General features: G+C 37.2%; 1 protein-coding gene across 1 annotated transcript in view; it reads left to right on the plus strand.

Annotated features, from left to right (window-relative positions):
- The window catches only part of LOC122792232 (lysophospholipid acyltransferase 2-like), a 751,818-nt gene that overhangs the window by 292,855 nt on the left and 433,973 nt on the right, over window positions 1–24,990 (plus strand). Inside the window, exon 4 of the mRNA XM_044059980.1 lies at window positions 7,526–7,621. Within this exon, the coding sequence (XP_043915915.1) occupies window positions 7,526–7,621 (96 nt within the window). The remainder of the gene's footprint in view (window positions 1–7,525; window positions 7,622–24,990) is intronic.

A 24,990-nucleotide genomic window follows, 5' to 3' on the forward strand; every position in this document is an offset into this window, starting at 1 on the left:
GACTGTCCTGTTGGGAGTGGTAAGTTTGCATAATCACATCATCTTTCCATCATTTTGCTTCAATTCATACTTGCTGACATGATTCAGAGAAGAAAGATGGGTTCATCCTTTCTGGCCTATAATGGCTGCAGAGTGTTGTTTCAGGTATTCATAAGAAGTTTCCCAAACATGGTCAGAGGAAGTTGCCTTGGTTGGGAAGACAACTGGTTCCTTTTCCAAGCCTTGCTGCTGCCTTTCATTTCTAAACCCTTTATGCTTAGATATAACTAAATTTTATTTATTTAATTTTATTTAGCATTTGTTTACTGGGAAAGTCCTACTTGGAATGAAGCCAATTTTCAGTGGATACTCAGGCAGAAATGCTCCAGACGTATGTCTTTGTGACTTGGGAGGAAATTGGAGCACCCAGAGGAAACCCATACAAATGCAGGGAGGACATGCAGACCCCACACACAAGGCACCCCAGCCGATCTCGTAAATCTTGTTATAGTGGTCAGGGAGGAATCACAGGCTGCCAGAAAATCTTCCACTAGACAAACTTATTTTGCTGAGTGGTACAGATTCTTCTTTTGACTGCTTAAGTATCTATATAGTGCTGATCTTCCATATGTATCCGTTTCATCTGGGCCTAATTTGTTCCGTAGTCAAGGATTACATGTCTGCCATTTCGGTGCCTCATAATCTTGCAAGAAATTTAACCCAGCAGAACCTTATCAAACAATTCCTGCTTTTTTTTTCCTGTGCTCCTTTGAAGAATCCTTCTTGGGACATAAATTCTATGACTGACAGACTTGAGTATCCTTCTTTTGGAATGACTGACTTAACATGTCTGAAATTAATTTTCTATCAGATGCTGTCTTTAGTGGTTATTGCCTCTGTTCAGTAGACCTTGAAGTTTCAAACTTTTATCTGAAGGTCCCTTTCTTGGTCTTTCATAGAAAAGCAGGCTTCCTTATAACTACCCCACATTTTTTGCCAGAAGTGGTCTTGGTGTTCAGTATTTATTAGGCTAGCTACTTACCTGTTTTCTTTCACTGAACAGGATTTGGGTCTGTGGATCTTGCACATAACATGGATGTGAACTGCTGTCTCAGATTTTACCAGGATAGGGTGCATGAGCTGTGGAAGAGGGACTGTTTACTTCTTTTCATCTATCAAAGAAAGACTGACACTAGCTAAGAAAGCTTTATCTAAATGGAGACCTAACTGTGTCTTACTTCTCTTGAAGGATTTTTGTATACTTCCTGGGAATTCTTCCCAGCTGTTACTCACTTGGAGGGCTCCTCAAAGAAATATTTAATGGATGTAAGAATATTTGCCACATCAGATGATTTTAATAAGGGTCTTCTGCAGTTACTAATTACTCATCTCATATCTCCCTTCTTGTATATGTCCCGTCCACCTAGTCTGGTTATGGGACTCATATTGCAAGCGTATAACTTTATATCCTTAACTTTTAGCTCCTTTTCTTTTCCAGGCACAGTTCAATTTCCATGGGGTAAAATGGTGAGGGAGGTTATTCCTTCATAGCAATAGCATGCTCTAGTAGGAAACATGCATATGTCCAAGGATTACAGTGGAAATAGAAAGAAGTGTGCCATGGCGAAGCTATTCAGGATGGAGATCCCACCCTACCCAATGCACAGGGCCCTGTCAAACAACAAATTATATTATAAGGATTCACTTCTGCTATACTCACCTGATGTTGCAAATGACTAGCAGTGACAACTTAATGGTCAATACAGTATACAATACTGAATTTCTCACTGACAATTAAAAAAATACTCCATGTATACCTCCTTGCTAACAACAGTATAAAGACTACTTTAGACATTATGGCATAGTCCTGTAACTATTTCTAATGAACTCCTTGCTGTAATTTCATTGTAGTTGTTCTAATGTATTCTTAACTTATATTCTAGGTGAAATGCTGCATAATATGCCTGTTGTATTTTTGTGTCTTTTGGCTTTTCCCGGTTAGGGGTCGCCACAGCGGAACTCCGGTCTGCTAATGATTGGCAGTAGACTTTCACGTGCTGGCTTGCCCGGCCTAACGCACAACCTTTAACGAAGGAACGCCCATTCACGCATGTCAACACACAGAAGACACTCTAACTGAGAATCGAACGGGCAACATAATTTGCTTAAATTGCTTGCTGTATAGATTATATAAATTGCTGCTGCAATAGAAACCAAGCTTGTAGAGAAAAGGATATAGTCAACAAACTAGTCAACAAACAAATACAAATGAATACATTTTGTTCCTGATAAGAAAGATGCAGATCTTTTCAATTTTTAGAATACATTAAAGTGTCTTTTTACCTCTCTCCTACACAGACACACAGACACACACACACACACACACACACACACACACACACACACACACACACACACACACACACACACACACACACACACACACACAAAGTTATTCAGGATCTATCAGGATGTTCTGGGGCAGTTTAGATTACAATAGCTTCATCAAGTCCTTGTGGTCAGATCTGATTTTTGTGAATTATGCATTTGAATATTATTTGAAATGCTGTTTAGTTAAATGTTACATTTCAGTAAAAGGCCATTTGGTTGATTCTGGTAACTGGAGTAATTGTTGAAGTCATTGACTTTAGGGTTAAAACTGGGTATGTTCTGGCGCTAGCTATGGAGGCTTGGTATGAATTGAAGGTAGTGATGGAGACTTCAATAGTGCCTAGTGCTTGGGGATAAGAGGGGATAGTTCCATGTTTATAGCTAGGTCTGCCAATAGGGTTATGTTTAGAGTTATGGTTAATTTTAAGTTTAGAGTTACGGTTATATTGTGATTACAATGTTGTGACCTCTTTGTGGACTCTTTCTTAAGAAATGTTTTGGATAGTTCTGTAGGCTGTATTGCATAAACTTTCAATGAACATGCCTTTTGTCAAAATGATATTCAGTGTTAGAGTATTAAGACGTAAGTTGTTTTTGGTGACTTTGTTTTTGAAGAGTTTATCCTACTGTGATGCCCACTACTGCTACCAATATGTGATGGCCACCAGTATGTGTTGTCCCCATGCTGGGCCAGTAATCAATGAGCCTGAATTGTCAACACTGACACTTGAGAGTGGCATGCACTTGGAATACAAATGGATACACTCAGCATTTCCAGATGCAGACTTCTCTGCATCAAGTACAATTTCCCTTCAGAGCACATAGGGAACACACTCAGTCCAGGGTCTGCATGTCTTTATATCTGTCTCCCTCCAGGTCCCCAGTAAGAATCCCCACTGGTACAGCTGTAGGGTTAGGTCCTCAGCCAAGTGTCTAAGCCATGTTCTTCAGCACCCTGTCTGTAAGCCCAGTGCTTCATGTCCCTGCCCTAAGTAGCTGACACACTCACACACTCTTTAAGATTTAATTTTCACATACACACCTGGGAAAGGCTGGCACAGATTACCCATACTACACACTTTGCCGAGACTGTAAGGTAGTTATCACTGCCACCAGTCAGTTACTATAAGGCTTTTAAAAGGGTATCCAATTATATGTGTAATATTAATCCTAATACTAATATAAGTGGCAGTAGGTCACCAAGACAGCTAGGTCTTCTGGAGTGTCCCACACAGTATCATCAAATACATAGAAGCACTTGCCAAGGTTAGATACTTTCTAAAAGGACCAGCCACAATAAAAGTTTTAAATATATTTAAAAATAATTATACTGTGTAATATTAATGCTAATGCAAATGGTAGTAGTTCGCCAAGATGGCTAGGCCTTCTGGAGTGGCCCACACAGGGTCATCAAATAAATATAAGCACTGTCCAAGGTTAGATAATTTCTACAAGGACCAGCCACAATAAGTTTTAAATATTTTAATAATAAATAATAAAAGTACATGGAAATACTGAATATATAGTCACAGTAAACCACAGAGTTCAGATCACAGGAAATATTGAAAAAATATTGATGTACAGACTCAAACAAATAAAGAAAAACAATATCTAAACTAAGCTTCACTATATTCCTGACTGAATCTAAGAGAATTACTGTTCCCTGGTTAAGTTACTTACTACCGCAAGGCAAGTTACTGTGGGTGAGGGTCTTTCTAGTCAGGCTTCCCAATAAGAATACTCAATACTCTGAGATTTCTCTTGTAATATCTAAAATATAATTTCCAAGAGGGCTGGCAGAATGACCTCATCTGATAACCTGACTCTAGGTTCTCACAGTATTCCCCTTTGAAGATGAGACAGGAATTAAGCACAGATGACCATAATGCACATCCAAATGTGTATAGCAGTGCTTGAGGCCTCCCTTCTTTTCACTGAGCTAATTAACAAAGACTGTTCCCCAGACCTAGTATTTCTGGTCCTATTTAGCACTGTGGTGTGCCTTTTAATGATTTAACACCTCATTTACATTTCCCTTATTTTTCTTAAAGTTAACCTCTGCCATGTCAGGATCCTCTATTACAACATATACATTTAATTCAGCTACAATATTACCTGTACTTTCCTCTTCATTTTAGCATGGTGCACTATTGATACATTTCAACACAAGCAAAGCTCACAAATACATTTTCAGCACAATCATCTGTACAAAATCTGTTTGATATACGAATGACATACAGTTCTAATGCATTTGTAACACAAGCACCTTGTATAAATCAGTTTGATATTCAAAGAGCATGCTATTCTTTACAAAACTCCAGCTGGCTATGCTGGCACTTGCCCATATCATCCCACCCACACTCATGGTTTTCTCTTCTAACTATCATTCTAGAATGTGTTATATGTTTAGCTCATCAACTTAACATAGCTGGCATGTTTTAGATCCTTCCAATATGCATGCTTTCTGTTATGAGAGATTTAGAAGGCTGCACTGTTTGGGCTATAGGAAGAACACAGCTTGATGTTTACATAGGAAAACAGTCAAACGTCTGGAAAAGACTGCACTAAACCACAAAGTTTAAAAGAAAATAAAAATTAGGCAATCACCACGTCTTAACTCTTATACAAAAGCAAAAAATTTTATTTACATAGACATTAACAAAGGCGGTAAGTGCTTTCACAGTCATTATGCTGCTTCATCAGAGCTAAATGCAAAAGCAATGCAATGCTTATTGAAAACTCTATACAGCCAATGAAAATGAAGCATTCAAATACTATATCTAAAACATTATACAGAAAAAATTCTTATTGCGCAGCTATACAATTATACCTAAAATACATAATTCAAAGCCCGACAGTAAACATTATAAATTGCATAAGCAAACTTATTAAAAGCTCATTAAAAAACTATTGAATCAACTTCAGTGGGAGAGTGGCCAATCCTTCAGAACAGGTTTTAAAGAGACATGCTCATTTATGCCAGGAAACTTACCTGCATTAAGATAAATAATCCACTACTGTTCCTTCATTTCCGTCAAATTTCTACAATTACCACCTCCTATAATTTGGACTAAGAACCTCCAAAGCAAGAAAGTTAAAACTGTGCCTTTGCCCACAGTCAGAAACACGGTGAGCTAAAGCATTATTCAATTTCCTTTTCTTAATATCACTCACATGCTCAAGAATCCTATCGTTAAATAATCTGTTTTCTCAATTTGGAAAACAAAACACCCAGCACAAAAAACAAAGTAAATTAATTAGTTGTACAATCTGCAATAAAAAATGTCTCTGTATAAAACTTGTGATGGCTATACAAAAGAATAGTCTGGATGAATGAAGCTATATGCTTTGCATTTCCTGCAAGGGAATGTACCTCTGCATTGTGATGGTGGTGTATAAATATACATAACTATCTAATCAGAGACCTACTATTCTTGAAGCAACATTTCAGCTATTTGCTCAATAACTTGCTCAGTTTATCATTTACACATAAAATTCCCCAGGTCTTCTTAATAATATCACATATAGCATTTACATTGCTAGAATAAGTCAACATCAGTCTGGCAACCCTCCTGTTAATCTGCTTATCTGTGTTACTAGTAGGCTAATAAAAACACCACTCTAGAATGGTTATCTGTATCTTACTCACATCACTGCAGTCTCAAGTGATTTACTTGTTTTTCAATGAGCTCTTCAGACTCTTGGATACCTAGGGGTAGGCACATATTGTGTCTAAGCCCTGGCAGTATGCCAGCATAGATGAGTAGGTTTCCTTTGGCCATTTACATTACTCACCTTATAGGAATATCTGGTGAGCTGTAAATATATGCATTTATGTATCTCTTTAGTATTGTAGTTGTCACATAAACAACTAAAGTGAGTTTTTGTCTATTTTAATTTTGTGCATTTCATTCATCTGTGGGTATTGGTAGTATACTATTGTTACATTCTGAATTTGCTACTGATGTAGAAGGCAATTACTTGCATGAATAGCTGGTTGTGTTCACACTGTGCAGCATACAGCTGTATTCTCCACAATACTAGTCATCCATAGATCTTTTGGGCATTTGTGGGACATTAAATCTTTATTCTGAGCTTTCCCCAAAGCTTCCAGTTTAAGAGATGCAGATGCCTTCTATTGTTCCCATAAGGATTCTATACCTAGAACATCTGTGGTATAGAATCTTTATGGGAACAATGGAAGGCATCCTATAGATGCTGTTCTGTATCCCTGCAACTGGACGCTTTGGGGAAATCTCAGAATAGATGACTATTTTTTTTATTGCCATGCACGCACTAACCTTTATTTTCCTCTGTATGCCTATTTCTTTCTCCCTACAGATGGCAATATTCAATCACAGTGAGGCCAACTTTCAGATATCCATTAAGCATTTTTTTACACTGACCTAACTTCCCACCCCTTGTTGCCCTGACATGCACACCATCAAAGTGGGACCCACAGTGCCAGCCTGATGATACTTGCTCAATCATGTGCATGTACGTTAGTCTGACTACATTGCTTGCACACTAACTAGCTGGTGGATCAGTGTACATACACTAGTATTTTTGCACTGCTGTACCTCATAGCCTTCACTTGGGGGTGTACAGCCACTGACAAGAAGACTTCCTCCCTTCCTTCTCCTGAGGTAAGATAACATCATCAGCCACTCACCTATACCTCAATCAGCTAGTTCTGCCACAGCCCAGATGGCAAGTCAGTCCTAGATCATTTGGGACATAAGACAGGTCTTTATGTCTGTTTGGCTTGGAGCTAGCTGACGAGTGGACAATGGCATTTTTATTCTTGTGTTACCCTCATCAGAGCCCAAAATAAGCATTTACAGATCAAGCTGCCTTTTCACCAGTGAGCAGCATACCTCTTCTGTACCACAGAATCAAATTTAAAGGCCTACTGACTCACCATGCGCTTAAGAAGACAAATGACAACAGTTTCTCTCTCCTGTTTCCGTTTATCATTCTGCAGTTTAGCAAGATGAAATTTGGTTGAAAAAGGACATGCACATGTTCTGTCAAAACAGCTTTTGAAAGAAGGGAGCAGGTAGTTATGCTTCTGATCATTAGAAAAATGCAATGAAAAGTAAAATGATGCACCTGAAAAAGATAATCAGTTCACTAATTTTGGTTTATTTTGTAGGTACACATTCCTTGCAGCCATGAGCTATCTGACAGCTGTGCAGATCAGTCGAGTTTACGTATTTGATAATGCAGAACATTCTGCTGATTTTACAGGGTAAGATAACAAAACGCAAACACTTTTTTCATTAATTGCATTTTTTTTTTTTTTTTAGGAACTGGGTTTTTATTACAATAGAGAGGAGAAATCTCTATGAACTTGTGTAGTGTCAACATTTGTTGTCTGTAGTCATGATTCTGTAGGAAATTAGAACAAATTCATAAATGTTTGAGCCATGGAGAAATATTTCACATCAGTAATCAGTACTTTTGCAAGGAGTAAGCTGCATAATAAACAAATGTACAAGCAACGTCTGTGACACAGAGGGGTAAGTCCTAACTGTGAGGGCTGAAGACCCAGGGTGGATTACCAATCTGCGACAGCAGAAGTCAGCAAACAGGGCCAGCTCATCCATCCCAGAAGGGGTTCAGCTAAGCCTGCTGCTTTAGCAAATAGTGTGTAGCTAGTTGAGCAGGTAAAGAAGCATCTGTAAGGGGAGAGAGCTACTGCATAAATGCTTATCAGCTGTGTCAGGTTATGGTGCTTAGGGCAAAAGCAGAAAAACAACAATGACCGTTTGACTACAGCTTTCTGTAAGTGGCTGCAATCAAAGTGGAACAAATGGCTTGGTTTATGGACCCAACCACAACCTTGGTCAAGATGCATATAACCAAACAGAAATTCTGATAATCTTATTTTTTCATTTATTACATTAAAAATAAGGGCAGTCTCCCCTCAACAGATAATGAAATTAATATTGAGTCAGTTAAATGCAAAACACTACAATTTATATTTTTCTGTATTTGGTACATAAACTCAATAAACTCAATAGCGACAATAACTTCTTTCTAACAGCAAGGCAGAATATTTCCTGGTTATGTAACTTGCTCAGAGTCATAGGACAGTACTCATAGTCATTTCTGTAAATGCGATAGGTTTATCCCTGATGTTTTCGAATGAACATAGGAAAGGCGAGATTCATACAGACCATTTACTCTAATGTTAAATGGTTTAAGTATAATGAGATGAAAATGAGAAATTTTGTAAAGCAGCATATTCTAATGAGGAGTTCTTGCGATTCATAGCCTAATATCTGTGCAGTACCCACATCCCTTGTTAAAAGCAGTGCTTCATCTTTGTTATCTGAATAGCATTCCATGAACTTGCACCCAGCCATCAATCAGTAGTTTTTCCAAGTATGCACAAACCCTAAAATGACACAAAATAAATTATTTTGCTCTCCAATCACTTCAGTAGTCTGACCATGTATGCACAAACACTTCACTGACACCAAAATCAATAATTTCCTCTAGCGATCCCTTCAGTAGTATGACCATGTATACACAAGCACCAAAAATTAAACATTTTCCCAAGCCATCCATTTAGTAATTTCACCAAGTATGCACATGCAACAAAATGAAGCTTCCCCCCAATGACCCCTTCAGTAGATTGACAAAGGATTTGCAAGCAACAAAATGAAGCATTTCTCCAAGTCACCCTTTCAGTAGTTTGTCAATGTCTGTACAAGCACTTCACTGACACCAAAATGAAACATTTCCCTAACAATCCCTTCAGTAGTTTGTCCATGTATGCACAAGCACCAAAATGAAACATTTCTCCGAACTATCCCTTTAGTAATATATCCGTATATGCATAAGCACCAGAATAAAACATTTCCCTCAGCAATCCCTACAGGAGTATGTCCATGTCTGCCAAAGCAGTTCACTTGCATCAAAATTAGGCATTTCCCCTAGCAATCCCTTCAGCAGTTTCACCAAGTATGTATAAGCAGCACAATGAAACATTTCCCCCAATGACCCTTTCAGTAGTTTGATTAAGTATGGACAAGCACCAAAATAAAAATGTCCCCCTAGCAGTCCCTACAGCAGTATGCCCATGTCTGCTCAAGCAGTTCACTGACACCAAAATGAAACATTTCCCCCAGGTATTCCTTCAGCGATTTGTCCATGTACACAAGCACCAAAATGAATAATTTCCCCAGTGACAAACTCAGTAATCTGTCCATGTCTGCAAAAGCACTTCATTGACACCAGAATTAAACATTTGCTCTAACAATCCCTTCAGTAGTTTGTCCATGTATGCAAAAGCACCAAAATAAATAATTTCCTTCAACGATCTCTTCATTAGTTTGTCCATGTATGCACAAGCACTTCACTGACACCAAAATGAAAGCATTTTCCCCAATGATCCCTTCAGTAATTTGTCCATGTATGCATAAGCACCAAAATGAAACATTTCCCCCGACACCAAAATGAAACATTTCCCCCAACACCAAAATATAACATTTTCCCCAGTAGCCCTTCGGTAGCTTGTCCACGTATGCACAAGCATGAAAATGAATAACTTCCACCAATGAACCTTTCAGTAGTTTGCCCAAGTGTACACAAGCATTTCACTGACACTAGGGTGAAACATTTCCTATAATGATCCCTTCAGTAGTGTATCCATTTATGCACAAGCACTGCACTGGCACCAAAATGAAACATTTCCCCCAGTGATTACTTCAGTAGTTTGCTCATGCATGCAAAAGCACTAAAATTAATAATTTACCCCATTGTCCCCTTCAGTAGTTTGTACTTATATGCAGAAGCACTAAAATGCAATAATAAATAAAAATCCTTTAAGGAAAGTCATTAATTGTACCCTCTTTTAAAATCTATGGCAGTACATTCCCTTTTCTCTTCTCCTTGCAATTCTGTATTCTCATGGTAAATTGCTGCTTACTGGCATACGTTTAGGGCTATTTAAATGTTTAGTATGCAAATGAAGTCCTTTTAGTTCATCTCTATGAATCCTAGTGATACCGAAATGTGTACTGTCCCTTATTGGCTTATTAGCTGTCCCCCTGTTGCTTATGCCTTAAGCACATTAGGCTTTTGTGGTAGGGAGGTGTGTTCACCAAAATGTGTCCGCATTTTCATAGTCATCCTGAAAGACATGATTTGCGTAAGCACGTAGTGGCACTCCTTACAGATTACCGCTATGAAAATGTGAAGGGCTGAACCATAATTAAACCCAGGAGTACAGAATGAAATCCATTACTCATCTTGTTAATACTGGGAGCTAAATAAACCACCAGACAAAAAGTTTGGACTTATAAAATCTGTGTCACTTGATAGAAATAACAGTAAAATGGTACCAATTAAAAAGAAAAATAGCATTCTTTTCTGAAAAGGTAGTTCTATAAATATTTATACTAAAGCTGTGGTTGCAGTTGCACTTATAATTTCTGCTGATAGTAATATCTTCAACCATGTACTAGCTGTGATAATCCTGCTACAGTATTATTTTGATTTTATCTTTATGTAACATCTGTTGCTGTCTTGTACCTTTTCTGTGGTCTATGATGTGTTATATCTGTTGATTTCTTGTGCCTGGGTCATGCCTGAAAATGAAGAGTCAGAATAGTCTATTACCTGGTTGATGAACACAAGTAACAGTTTACTGCACTAAAACAGTCACTTCAGAAAATGTGTGCACGTATACACACATATATATGGGTCTACTTCACATGATTGAGCACTCAAAATACTGAATTTCATTGGACTGAGACCACAATGCCTAATTTTCAAAATACTGAAAATTCATTTGACTGAGTCTCATTATACTGAAAGCTTACAATGCTGAATTTCAAAAAATAATGAATTTTAAACCTTAGATGTGGTGTGTTTCCCTTCACCTATGACTTGCTTGTGATATAAAAAAATGACTATAAGTTAAAGTGCCAACTGTCAGAATACTGATAGTAGTGTAGAAAGTAGTGTTATAGTGTTTCTAAATGTGGGTATGTCTCTCTACATTTTTATGGGAAGTATCTATATTAATATGGCTGACATTTTATATGCTCCTGGCAGTAGTGGTAGTGTGTACAGTACTGTAAGGTAAGTAAAAAGTATATGCCCTTTTCCCACTGTAGTGCGATCCTGGGGTTAGTATATATAGTTAAGTGGGGTGCAGCCCCCCACTTTGTTTGGTTTTATATCATCCAGTTTCTGTTAAGAGGGTAAGTCAGTAGTTTTTAAGTTTTGGAAAGAGTCATTCACTGCTGTTGTAAGTGTGAGTGTGCATGTCTGTGGCTTAAAATTTAATATTTTGAAATTCAGCATTGTAAGCTTTCAATGTAATGAGACTCAGTCAAATGAGTTTTCAGTATTTTGAAAATTAGGTATTGTAGTCTCAGTCAAATGGAATTCAGTATTTTGAGTTTTCAGTCATGTGAAGTAGATCCACATATATACATATGCACATACACACACACACACATACATATGCACACACACACACACACACACACACACACACACACACACACACACACACACACACACACACACACACACCAATGCATAATTTGGGTAAAGAGCAGCTTTAGTGAACTACATGTAACAAAACTGTCTCCAGCCTTAAAATAAGTAAAATAAATTAGGTTGGTAAGACTCCCCTCACCTCATCTACTGTGCCCATGTAAATAGTGGCTTTCTGTTTTTTTTTGTTGTTGAAACAACCATTGATTTGCTGTACAAAAGGAATGAATTTTGCATGCACTGAAAACATAATCGTAAAGAAATAGATTTTCTAATGAGAAGGGCATGTTTATGGTATAGTACAGCTATAACATAGTACTTGTCAAATGGTATACAGAAACATTCTGGTGAGCGTCTTTTACATTGTCAGAGATTGAAGGAAAGAAGGAAGTCTATAAATAATAACATTTAGGTGACGGCATATAGTGAAGTTATGTTTTTTATTGAAGGTTTAAGGTAACAAACTTATCTCAAGACTGAACTATGATATGAAGTCATTAGTTTAGTTATACAAAGAAGTATGCCTGATATTTTTACAGCGTGTGTTAACTTTAAACACAATTCTGATCTACTCGTGTTAGTAAAGCTGTAAAGAATTCAAACCAGTGTAATCTAAAACAAAGGAACTGCAGGAAGTGTGTTTGTCCTTTGTCTATTGCTGAGCAGATGGTGTCTAATCTACAAGGTTATGTAGTCGTCAGCTGTCTTGGAATGCTTTACCACAGTGCCTGATAAATTCCTTGACCACACAAGTGATAGTGAACAGTACATGCTGCAAACTGCTGTTCCTTACTTACATTTTGGTCATTTTAACATGAATCATGATAGCAAACAATCCTTTGAACTTTATTTTGAGACAATTACATCAAGAAACTCTCAGACATACAGGAATCATCTGGATGGTGTAGAGACAGAGAGAGGGATAGAGTCCCCGCACTAAATATACATATTGCAAGAACAAACAACCTGAAATGAGGTGGTCTTCAGGTTGGCATCCTTAGTGAGAACTTGGAATCTCCCTCTCAATATGGATTATGGAAGTGGAAATGAAGCTGTCCATCTGTAGTTTGTCTATCTGTGAGAATTCCTCAGTATAGACTTGTTTTGAGATATTCCTCATGGTCTTTGTAGGTAAAACATGTTCTAGCACCATTTTTGAGTCAAAAATTTCAGTGTACACCCTGACTAACTGTGATGCAGGAAAATGTGTATCTGGTATTATATATGAAATGGGTAGGCAATACTGATGTTTTATTGAGTTATATCCTGTCATATATAATGGGTTTAGAAGTGGTTACTGCTTTTCTTTTGATATAAGTATAATTCCAAAAATTATATGATATAGATGAATGCATTTTCCCCCTCAGTGTATCTGTTGCAGAAATGCCTGACTGTTCATAGAGTTATGGACTCCAGGTCATTTCACGGAACTGTGCATTCAGTCCTTTGTGTCTGGCATACTGAGGTTCAGGAAACTGTCCTTAACCTGTATTCATGTGGTCTGCACTGTCATTGTAATCCTGTCCACTTTACTTGTCCAATCATAGAACACAATGATTACATATGGTAGTCTCTTGACCTAGAAGGGGTGCAGAGAGTTCTTACTAAAAGGATATAAGCCCTGGCTACCTGTGTTATGCCCCATCCCTCTTCTCCAAGTCATACTGTCTCTTGAGGGAGGGTCTTTACATTTTTATTGTGCCATGAAGTATCCAAATTTCTTTGAGAATCTCTGGGTGGACTGAACTGGTGGAAGAGCTACCACAGCTACAAAGACAGTCATCCTTATGTTTTTATAAGCACTGGTTGAAAGTGGGCTAGATTTATAACTCGGCTTCTCCCTTGACTTTAGTTGAAGTTTCTGTCACCTTGAAACAGTGTAGGTACCATCACACATTTAAATTTGTTCTTGGGATAGTCGGTCAAGCTTTTAGAATGCCACTATGACTTATGTTTGTTACAAACCTGTGACCAGTGAGTCTTCCTGACTGTAATGACTTGATATAGAAAATAAATGTAAGAGCTGGTCAGCAGTCAGTATGGACAAGTATGGACCATGCAAATTGTCAAAACCCCATTTGCTGACCCTTGTTATCTTTCTTCTAGGAATAGAAAATTGGGTAAAATCTGGGTAAAACTGGCTAGGATTGTAAGGGTTCTTGAGTTATTAGCCCAATAATCTCATATGAAGCTGTCTATATGTGTTTGTATAACTGACCACTGCTGTTTGATTTAACTTAGTGGCACTGCACTGACAGAGCATCATGCCCAGAACAGCATCTGGTGATCTTGTTGCTGTTCATTTTTTCCTTCAACTGCATAGAGGCAGCCCAAGGAAAGTGCACCCTGTCCACATCTATGTGGGTTACTGTAACTGAATGCTGATGTTTGATTTAGCTTAATGGCATTGCTCTAATGGAGCGCCACACTCTTTATAACTTGTGGTGGTCTTATAGCTGTTCATTTTATTTTGTGATCATATAGACACACTTCAAGGAATGTTAATCCTGCCCTCCTCTATAGGAGTTGATGGAGCTTATCTCTCCTGGTTGATTTACCTTAGCACCATATCCCAAAATATCTTCTGGTATTATGTTGGACTTCACTCCGATAAAAATAAATAGGACTTGATATACATTTACCAGATGATATTGCCAGGGATATTTTTTTCTGTACAGCCATCTGTTTAAAAATTACTTTTGTATCTGCACAGAACCTATTGTTTATGGAGGGTACATGAACAGACCTGCTGCTCATGGAGGGTACTTATAGGGGGTTTATTGTGTTAAATCTTGCTGCAAGAGATTTTGCCTTACTGTACAATCTCCATAGCCATTCTATATAATGTACATACTTTACTAGGTGACTTTTTTTCTCTAAATAATTTGTATTGAAAGCATATACTTCATAAAAACATTAAAATTACCCCCACCAAACTTATCGTAGTTTGATGCTTATACCAAAGTAGCTTAACAAACTGGAACTGAAATTTTGTATTTCTTGGTAAATGGTACAATTCACAAATAATAATACGTGCCATTGCATGAATATAACATAAATTAAATTCTATAGCCATAGTCTCTCTCTCTCTATGTTCATTACAGAACTTTTTTTCCCCATCATATTATAATATTTAGCCCATCTTTTCTCTTGTTCTACCACTCCCTCTCCTGTTTTTTGCCTGTCTATCCATACTGTCTAACATTTCTCCTTTAGTCTTTTCTCCAAACTCCCATTAACTCCCTTTACTACTGCTTAGCCACTGCACTGTCCTTTCTTCCTTAGCACTGCCAATGTCACCACTTTCCACCCTTTTGCAATTTAATTTTAACTACCCTGCAGTGAGTACCATCTGCTTCATTTCTTCTCTCTCCCATGCATCCTGTTGTTCATCCAGTCCAAATAAACATAGCACCCATCATTCTCTTACCTCTCTGTTATATAAATTCCTTCCTGTTGCTTTCATGATCTGCCATTCTTTCTGCCCTAACTTTATAACCCCACCATATGTGTATATCATGTTTTCTTATGCACCTCCAACAGTATGAAGGTTCCTCTGACTCTCTCCTCCTACTATATTTTTGATCATATAATATCTATGTAATAGCCTCATATGATGATGTCTCACTGGCCCTAATACTTGTAAATACTTCACCATTTCTCATGCTCTTATTCACTTCTCACCAGTCTTACAATGAACTTTCTTTCATTCCCTCCCTCTCTCTAAGTGTACTAAAACTATTGCTTCTTTCCGTCTCTCAAACCTCTGTGTAGCTGTCCTAGCTTTCCTTTTTCTATACTCCCCAGTCACTTCCTTTGGGCTAGTATTACCAGTTGTATCTCTGTATCCTTCCTCTTTTCTGTCCACATTAACTGTCCTAATTATTTCCATACACACTAATCTAGTACAAATCTATAACATATTTCCTGTACTTCCCCTTGGCATACTGCCATTGGTTTAATCACCATAGGCCTCTACATGTACATTACAATGGGTAGCACCACCACTCTCAGTAATTTTATTTTTCAGTTCAGTGGTCCTCTTGTCTACCATTCCCTTTATCATGTATACTAATGATTCCCAGTTTTTCTGCCTAACATCTGCTACTGTTGAATATGGTTTTGATCCTGGATATTTCCCACTTTTGACCATGGTAATTCTAGTGACCGTCATACACCTTCTCCATACCTTTTACTAATATATTTTTTGAGATGATACTGTAGGTCTGACTCCATTCTAAACTCTTTAAAAATCTTTAGTACCTATTGCATGCATCCCTTCAACTTCCCATCCACGATAATAACATGCGTTCATCTGCAAACAAATTTATACGACTCTTTTTAGAATCCCAATTTTCTATCAGTCTATTTATTTTTCCTGCCAGTTTCTCCTTAATTAGGACAGCATTTCCTGTGGACAGCAGGCATCTTTACCTTGTTCCTTTCCCAAACGACATGTTATCTGACAAATTTAAATTTACCCTGATTTAAACATTTGGCTTCTTATATAATTCTCTAGTACTATACAGAACCCTTCCTTTCCAGGCATCATAAAGTCTGACCTCACTCAACCACAAGCCTTCTAAATGTCTTTGAGCAATGCCCCTCCCCCTTTTATCTTTTCACTTTCACACCAACTCATAACATTTATCAACATTCCTCAGTGATCTGTGGATAACATTTCCTTCACAAATCCCATTTTTATCTGTCCTAGTATCTTCGGTAAAAGCATATCTGGCCTACCTGCATATATCCTAGCTCTTATTTTCATCTCATTACTGTATAAAGAAATGTTTCTTTTGTATGTGGGTCTTTCTTCCCTCATTTCCATTTATATGCCTCCATCCAATCTGCTTGCCACACTGACTCTGGCATGCCTTCCTCTTCCCCTATGTAATTAAACAGTTTCACTAAGTGCTCCTCTACCTGAAGTCCATAAATGTATAGAAATCAACTGCAAGACCTCCTGCCTCACCAGCTTTATCCCTTTTATATGCCTAATTGTTCTATCACTTCTCTCATACTTCACCACTTTGTTCATTCCTTTCTGCTTTGCTCCCTGAGTTCTTGTCCTTCTTGTTCCTCAAACATCCTTGCACTTGATTGTCTTCATATCTACAACTTCTATAACATTTCCAAAATTCATTTTATCTCTTTATTCTTAATAATCCCCCACCTTGCTGCTTCTCAGTTTCAGCCAGCAATGCACTTTTCTTTAAATCTTTTAGCTTGTACACTAATAACTTTAAACATATTTCCTCCTTATTTCTCCATGTACCTGCCTGTATATGTTCTTCCAACTCCAATAACTCTATCGGCTACTCCCTAAACCTGTCCACACTATTCACCATTTCTCCCCTAATTGTGCCTCATTTTCATTATACATATCTGTCTGCTCCTGCCACAGTTCTGTTTCACTTATCTAATCATGTTGCCATCTATTTGGGAATCTTCTTGATCCTATGATTTCCATACTCCAAGCAGCCTTAATGCCATTCTAATCTTTAATTCATACCTTTCCTTTTCTGATTTATTCATTTAAATTATCTCCATAGCCATATTTTGTAACCACTCCACCTGATTTAACCCTCTCCAATTAATTGGATTACATCCCCATCACTCTGATCCCACCCTATCCCTCTCCATTGCACTGTGATCAAGGAAAAAAAATCCAACTATCCTTTTTCATATATCCATAGTCTTCACTCTGCCTAACATTTTAACATCCACTAGTATCCGATCTAGAGAATTTTCCTGCTTTACCTTTTGCCTATATAACATGAACTGCCTGACCTTCCTCATTTTTCTCTCACTGCATCTCGCTGTCCCACCACTTTCATTCATTTAACATTGAACTCTGCCCTATCATGTCAGCTCTAACACTGCATTAAAATTCATACTAAGTTATATTAACTTTAGAGTGTCAGAGGAAGGCTAAAACATGTTGCATTTCCCTCTTTCACTGAACAAATTAAAACCTCAGAGGCATCTTTTTTTTTTTGTCTTGTATTTTTTTCTATGTGCTCTAAGTCGCGTTATAATTTTTTTATTTCTTTTTCTCATGTTTTCCTATGTATGTGTGACATGGATCAACAGATCTTGCTTGGATTAGTCTGTACTCACAATATCATCTTTTCTTTTTTTTTCTTTTTACACTGTCTGAAGAGAATTGTTGTGATTTTTACAAAACTTGAATAATAAGATAATGGACTAGCAACATGCATAATGAAGGTAAGAGGGCTGATGAAGCTGTTCTTGACATTTTTCATACACCTTCAAAATTTCAGGACATGTGTGAAATCAGTATAGTTCCTTTTAGTCATGTAGACACTGTTTTGGTAGGTTAAGTTGCTATAGGGAGAAACATGTCTGTTCAGCTGAACAGGGATATTAATGATTATCTCACTTTTCCTAAAGACCATTTTTCCAACTTCATTCTCAGTTGCATATACCCTTCTCTGTTGTGAGTTACATTCCATGTTAAAAACATTGGAATAAAATTATTCATGTTCAAATCTTTAATGTGGGACAACTTCCTTTTGAAGAGTGCCTAAAAGTGAAATGTATCTCAAACTGCCTAACAATTTCTAACTTCATTCATTGACAGGTTGGTTGGGAACTGAGTAGTATTTTTACAAACCACAGCAGAACTGACATTTTACACCAAGACATCTTGAAACTGCCTCCTAACATACAATAAGTGCACCCAAGGATTTTGAGTTGTGTTCACGCAGCCATGACCTCATGCTGTTTCATGTTCAAAGGCTAGAGGTCTAACTTAAAAAAATATGAGTGTATGACCAAAAAGAGTACTCAGAGGGCAAAGCATATTATATAAAAGAGACCGGATCAAGTAACTTTCAGCAAAGCAGCATTCTAAATCAGATGAGTGGAGAGTGAGTTGAAATGTATCAAGAAAGTGATTTTTTTAGATCATGCAACCAACTCCTCTGTTTTCACTCAGAGGTCTTCATTAGCTAAGAGGAAGGAGAACAGTCTTCAGGTAGGTCCATTCCATCTACAGGACCAATAAGAAGCAATGAGATGGGAAGACGGACCAATAAGATAGAGATAAGTTCTTTTCAGGGTCCAACAGTGGCCAACCAAATTACTGAAGGAGTGGCTACAAGAGTAGGAGAAAGAGGCACTGACAAGCTATAATTCTGCTTTTAAGGTTTACATCTTGAGAAAGAAAGTCTTAACTAATAAGCAACTCCATATTTTGTCAGGATTCACTTTCCATCAGGAAGACCATGGATCTTAAGAATGTTAGAAGAATTAAAACTGCACACCAGGAAACTTAATTTGTCATATATTTTGCAAGATGCTGAAACATAACCAGATGATGTACAGCAAAAAGTACATGTAGCCTTCTATTAACTGGCATGCTGTAAATGTATGAGACAGGTTGTATGGATGAAATGAGGCAGATTATTAAGCTCATACTTCTGAACGCCTTTATAATTTCACTTGATGCATAGTGTGACTAAATTAAAATTTATGAAAGTAAATGATGGGGGCAGCTTGGTAGACAGGACTACAATTTGGACAGTTTTGGATATTAAAACTGTTTTCAGAGACAATGGCAGTTATGAAGAATTTTCTGTTTGTGGGATAACTACTGCATAAAATGCATTTATTTAGTACTGTTAGACTTGTTAACCAAGTGAGACATTGACTTAGCTTATAATCAACTTTTGTTTGTTTGAAACCCAGGATGGCAACATTGTTTTTCATTCCTATCAGACATATTAAAGTCACTTTTCACCCTATTACAGCTACTGGGGTTCCAGGATAGTGCCACTAGCCTTCTATGCTGATGACAACTTGAATTAGTATATGTAGAAAGTGCAATCATATGTAAGGGACTTGCAGCATTTTTGTAGAAGCTTGCTAATTTCAACAATGATTGTTTTGGGCAACTGTTTTATGATAGACATTGTCAACATACTAGCATTCTTCATGAAGAATATTTAAGTGTTGTGAAACTCTTCTGGACCTTTATGTCAGCTGTGATCAGCAAGGACATTAGAGTGCTTTACATCTTGTTATAACTAGTTTAACGTGTTATTTTTACCTTTCGTAATAGCACTTTTACGCAAAAGTAGATGTAGCAATAGGAGCAGCTTTGGCTCTAGTGTATGTAAATATAGCATTTGCCCATTGGGAAGCTTCTACAGGATGGTTTATTTAATTGTGTCAAATGTTATGCTTGTTTTATCAATGGTGTTTTCTTTTTGCAATCAGGTATGGCGGGAGGATATAGTTTATTTTTGGCAGTTAGCTTTTAATGCCTATCCCCACCCCATTTCTCAACATTCATGCTAATATGAAATATATCTTAAAGGTGAGGCCATTAAAATGACTGCTCTGGCATCTTTGCATTTTTGAGATTCCTTATATAAAGTATTACAGCATTCTTTTTATAATTAGACAAACCAGAAATACACATTGATTCCCCACTGATGTTTGTGCTACAGCCTTATGATGGAGCAAGGTGAATATCACATCATGTCCAGGACCACTAGAAAATTGTGGATTTTTTTTTGACACTTGCGGGAACATTGTGGAAAAATTGTGTGAAGATTGCAGGCTTCAGTATATAGCCTCAGTACCTATTAACAGTGTGTTGTATTGCATGCTGCAGTGTGAATTAGTAAGTTATTAAATCAATGTTCTTGCATGAGTTTGGTGTTTTCAGTCATAATGTTTCCTTAATTGCACCACAGAATGAACTTTGCACATTATCTGTTCAAGGTCCCTAAATATGACAAGTGATGTAGCAGTGAAATACTAATCATCACTTGGGTACTCCATCTTTAGCAGATTTCAGTCAATACCTAATTATCTGTGTCCCCTATCTAATACATTCAGCTGTGAGGGGGCACCATACCCCAAATAACTTCTCATTCAACTCAGATGCAGTAATTTACTTTGATATAAATAATTAACATTTGATACAGTTTTGCCAGCTGATAGCTGAAGGAATAATACGGTCGTACAACTAACTGATTTAAGAATTGCACTAATTTCTCTACAAATCCTACTGTTTTGGGAGGGTATTCATGGGGGAAGGTTATTGCATTAAATCTTGCTGGGAAAGCTTTTACATTACTATTCAAGTGTTTGGAAGCTGTTCTGTGTGCACTTCATGCCATCTTAGGTTATATTAACTTTTGAGTGATATAGTTAGTTTAGAAAATGCTGCCGCCCTCTCTACTCAAAAATCGCACACATTCTTACTTTCTGAAATAAGATTTCAAACATGCATATTTTTCTCAAAGGTTACAGCTAGGGAATTGTGGGTACTTCAGTGGAGTAGTATAGGGCATCTGCATTGTGCTTACTTTGATGGAGAGTTTTACTTCAGACATTTTACTCACACAAACTGTTTGTCTTTTCGGCTTTTCCCGGTTAGGGGTCGTCACAGCGGAACTCTGGTCCGCTAATGATCGGCAGTAGATTTTTATGGTGCCGAGTTGTCAGCCCAACACCCAACCTTCAGTGAAGGCACGCCCATTCATGCATGTCTTTCGGAGGCCACTCGACCTCGGGGAGGACATGCAGACTCCACACAGAAGGCACTCCAGCCAAGAATCGAATAGGAGAACCTCTTGCTGTGAGGCAACAACGCTACCGCTGTACCACTGCAGCTTCACACAAACTAATACTTTATATTTACAATTTGTAGTGTTTTCACCTTTTCTTTCTTCATTGTACTTGTTTATCCGAATTTAGAAGGCACAGATTTGTGCAGGCACCTCTACAGATGGAGTCCATGCTACACACAGGATGGGCCCACTTCTCAAACCTCCTACTCATTCCCAGCCACTCTGCCCACACCTACGTTTAAAGGTCACTGAATCCCTTGCCTTATACAACATCACACATTTGAGCAAGTATACCTCTGATATACACTGTGTCAAAACACTTTCCTAGACTGCTGATATTTTTAAATACATTTTTCACGTTGTAAGTTGTGTAACTCAGTAGGTGTCACAATTGCATTTGATGCTAGAAGATCAGATAGCTGTGGGTTCTATTCCCATTCGAATTGCTTAGATTCACTTTCTGTTTCACATATGAACCTATATTCACAAAAGTCAAGTATAGAAATAAAAATGTGAAAAATATAGCTAGGCTTAAAATGGTCCTTTCAGGGCAGTTAGTCTAGTATGAACCTACGCAATGTTATCTGTAACTAATAATTATAACAGAGCTGATTGATTAAAACAAAGCCAAATTTATACTACTGATATACTTTTTTTCTCTTTCAGCTTAATAATTAAAATGTCTAATAAAAATGAAATCAAAATCAGACTAAAAGATTGACTTCCACATCTACAACAGTTGCATAATTCTTCTTCTCTTCACTCTCCTTCAGTCTCTTGATAGCTGCTGCCTTGCAATCAACTGAGAGTATTCAGATGACATCTATAGAAAAAGTTCAATAATGTCTGAAAACACTTACTTCCCAGTTAGGGTAAACAGCTATCAAATTGTTGCTTAAAAACTAAGTGTTGTACACATGTTAACTGCAGGTGATATTAATCTAATCAAGGCCCATTGATTCCATTTACAATTCCAGCATTCAGATGAATAACTTTAAAACAACCAAAAGTCTGGGAATATGCCACAGTAATGCAGGAAGTATTAGTAACAATCTGGATGACTTGGAAACAGAGGTTAAGGAAATGAATCCAGACATACAAGGTATTACAGAGGCCTGGAGGAAAACAAATATATATCCCTCATACACCATTAGAAATAACTGCAGAATAACTCAGAGTAACAGACTCGAAAGTAAAGCAGGAGGTGCTGTTCTACTGCTACTCAAAAGTAAACTGTATTTATAAATATTACATTCAGAATGAAGAATTCCAGAGCATGGAAGCAGTCTTGATTGGTTAATCTTCTACCTCCTACTAGACGACCATGCAAAGCTGGATATAACACTAGTTTATGTTTCTGCTCCAATTACTATAAAATTATCTGGATATACTTCCCTAAATATAAAGAAAATCAGTCAGAAAACAAAACTAGTTCTAACTATTGAATGTAATGTAACTTTAGGAGAACCTAACAGATGCCTCTTAAATAGAATACTGTCCCGCGGTAATCTAATACATCACATTACTACATGTATTAAACCCAATCCAAGATCAGGTTAACACCATACTTTTAGACTTGTATATTACAAATATTCCCCAAAGGTGCAAGTTTGTTAATATCCTGTCTAATAGTCTAAGTAACCACTGCAAAGTAATGACACTATTTTCAAACAAATCACCAAAAATTCCATCTATAATTGTAACAACAGGAACCATATCAGAAACAAAATAAGGTCAGCTCTGCAATGAATGCCTTGCTAGATATGACTACTGCATACTAGCAGGAGGGACCAGCTAAAGCTCTTGATACAGTCATCTCAATAAAGGACAACATTATTAAGAACATCTATCCTGTGTGAAGAAACAAAGAATTAAGGGTAACTCTTGCTCTTAGATAACAGCAGAATTATGTAAAGAAATTAATCTAAGAGACAAGAGCTGGTCAAGATGGAAGATAATATGAAATCCACAACATCCCAATGTCTTCCTCACACTAAGAAAAGCCTGTTATTTCAAAATAAAACAGACAAAAGTTACTTACCTAAAAGGTAAAAAGTACTTCTAGTATCTCAGTCTAAGTTGTTTTCAAAAGTCATCAAGGATATAGCCAGTCTCCAGTCTAACCACTTCTTGATCTCAAACTCATTGACCCAAATCAATATAAATAAAGTGAAATGCAACATAACTCAATACTATTATATATATATACCTCACCTTCAACTTTACAAAAGTTTCTACTAAGGTAATACTTAATTACTTCAGACATATCACCTTAAACCACAAACTAACCCCTTAAGTCATCCAGTATTGTGTTATCAGTATTATCACGCCTGTCGGAAACAACCCAGTATCTCATATCTTTTAATCTTTCTCTAATCAATGAAAGGCTTTCCATTCAGTTTACATATGCTACTGTTACCGTTTTTCTTTCCCTGATACCTCACAAGAATTTAGGTAAGCTTGTTATTAACCTGTGTCCTATGAAAAATAGATTTTTGTCAGAATCATGAAGCACATTGATAATTATGGCCTTCTGTGTGATTTCGAGCATGATTTCATGGAAAGGATCGGTACTTTTTGTGGACATATATACAATTGCTGATACTATCTAGTCAAGTCCAGACAGCAATTATCTGGCAGGAGGGATATTCATAGGCCTAGAAATAAGTTTTGAATGAGTAGGCTACTGTCAACTTCTACCAAAACTAGTCCTCCTTTCATTTGGAAATAGAACAATCCCATGAATAAGTAGCTGTCTTACAAACAGAATGTTCAATGTTTATTCAGGTGATAAGCTCTCAAATTTAGGAATCTTTACAACAGAACTTCTTCAAGGTTCCATCCTAGAGACCCTTCTTTCCCTCTTGTTCCTAAGTGACATTACCTGAGTAATTCCACTGTCTGCAGTTACAGGCTATGGAGATGATATCCTAATCCTAAAGTCTGAAATGATTCTTCACTGATTAGAAGTGTTGCTGCAAAATGATTTCAGTTCCCCAACATGGATAATACAAGGTAGAAAATACCATAAGTAAAACTGCTTTCATGATTTTTGGGTAAAAAAAAAGTAAAACCAAGGTATATGCTTATGATTCTTAAGTCTTACAGAAAAACATTAAAAAGCCTATAACCACAATTATGTAGGCCTTCTGGCTGATCCCATTATTTAAAGACCACATGGCTTTAGTAGTGGATAAAGCAACTATTAAGTTGAAGTTATGCTCCATAATAGCCAATCACATTACATCTGAATCCGGGAGAGCAATAGCTCATAATGTACTAATATCCAAACTTAAGTATAGCCTTCCTTTATTTACTGTATATTACGATCAAAACATTTGTCTAACAGAAACTGCAGTTAAAGTATGTACATTATTCAATCTGTGCCCAAGCACTTACTTACCTTACAAAAGGCAAACTGGCTGCTGGTTACTACTACAGCTGCCCTGCTTTTATCATCATTAATTCACAATATGTTACCTGGTACCTA

This window comes from Protopterus annectens, chromosome 1.part2, assembly GCF_019279795.1.
Source record: "Protopterus annectens isolate FY-2018-M chromosome 1.part2, PAN1.0, whole genome shotgun sequence".
Classification (NCBI taxonomy): domain Eukaryota; kingdom Metazoa; phylum Chordata; order Ceratodontiformes; family Protopteridae; genus Protopterus; species Protopterus annectens.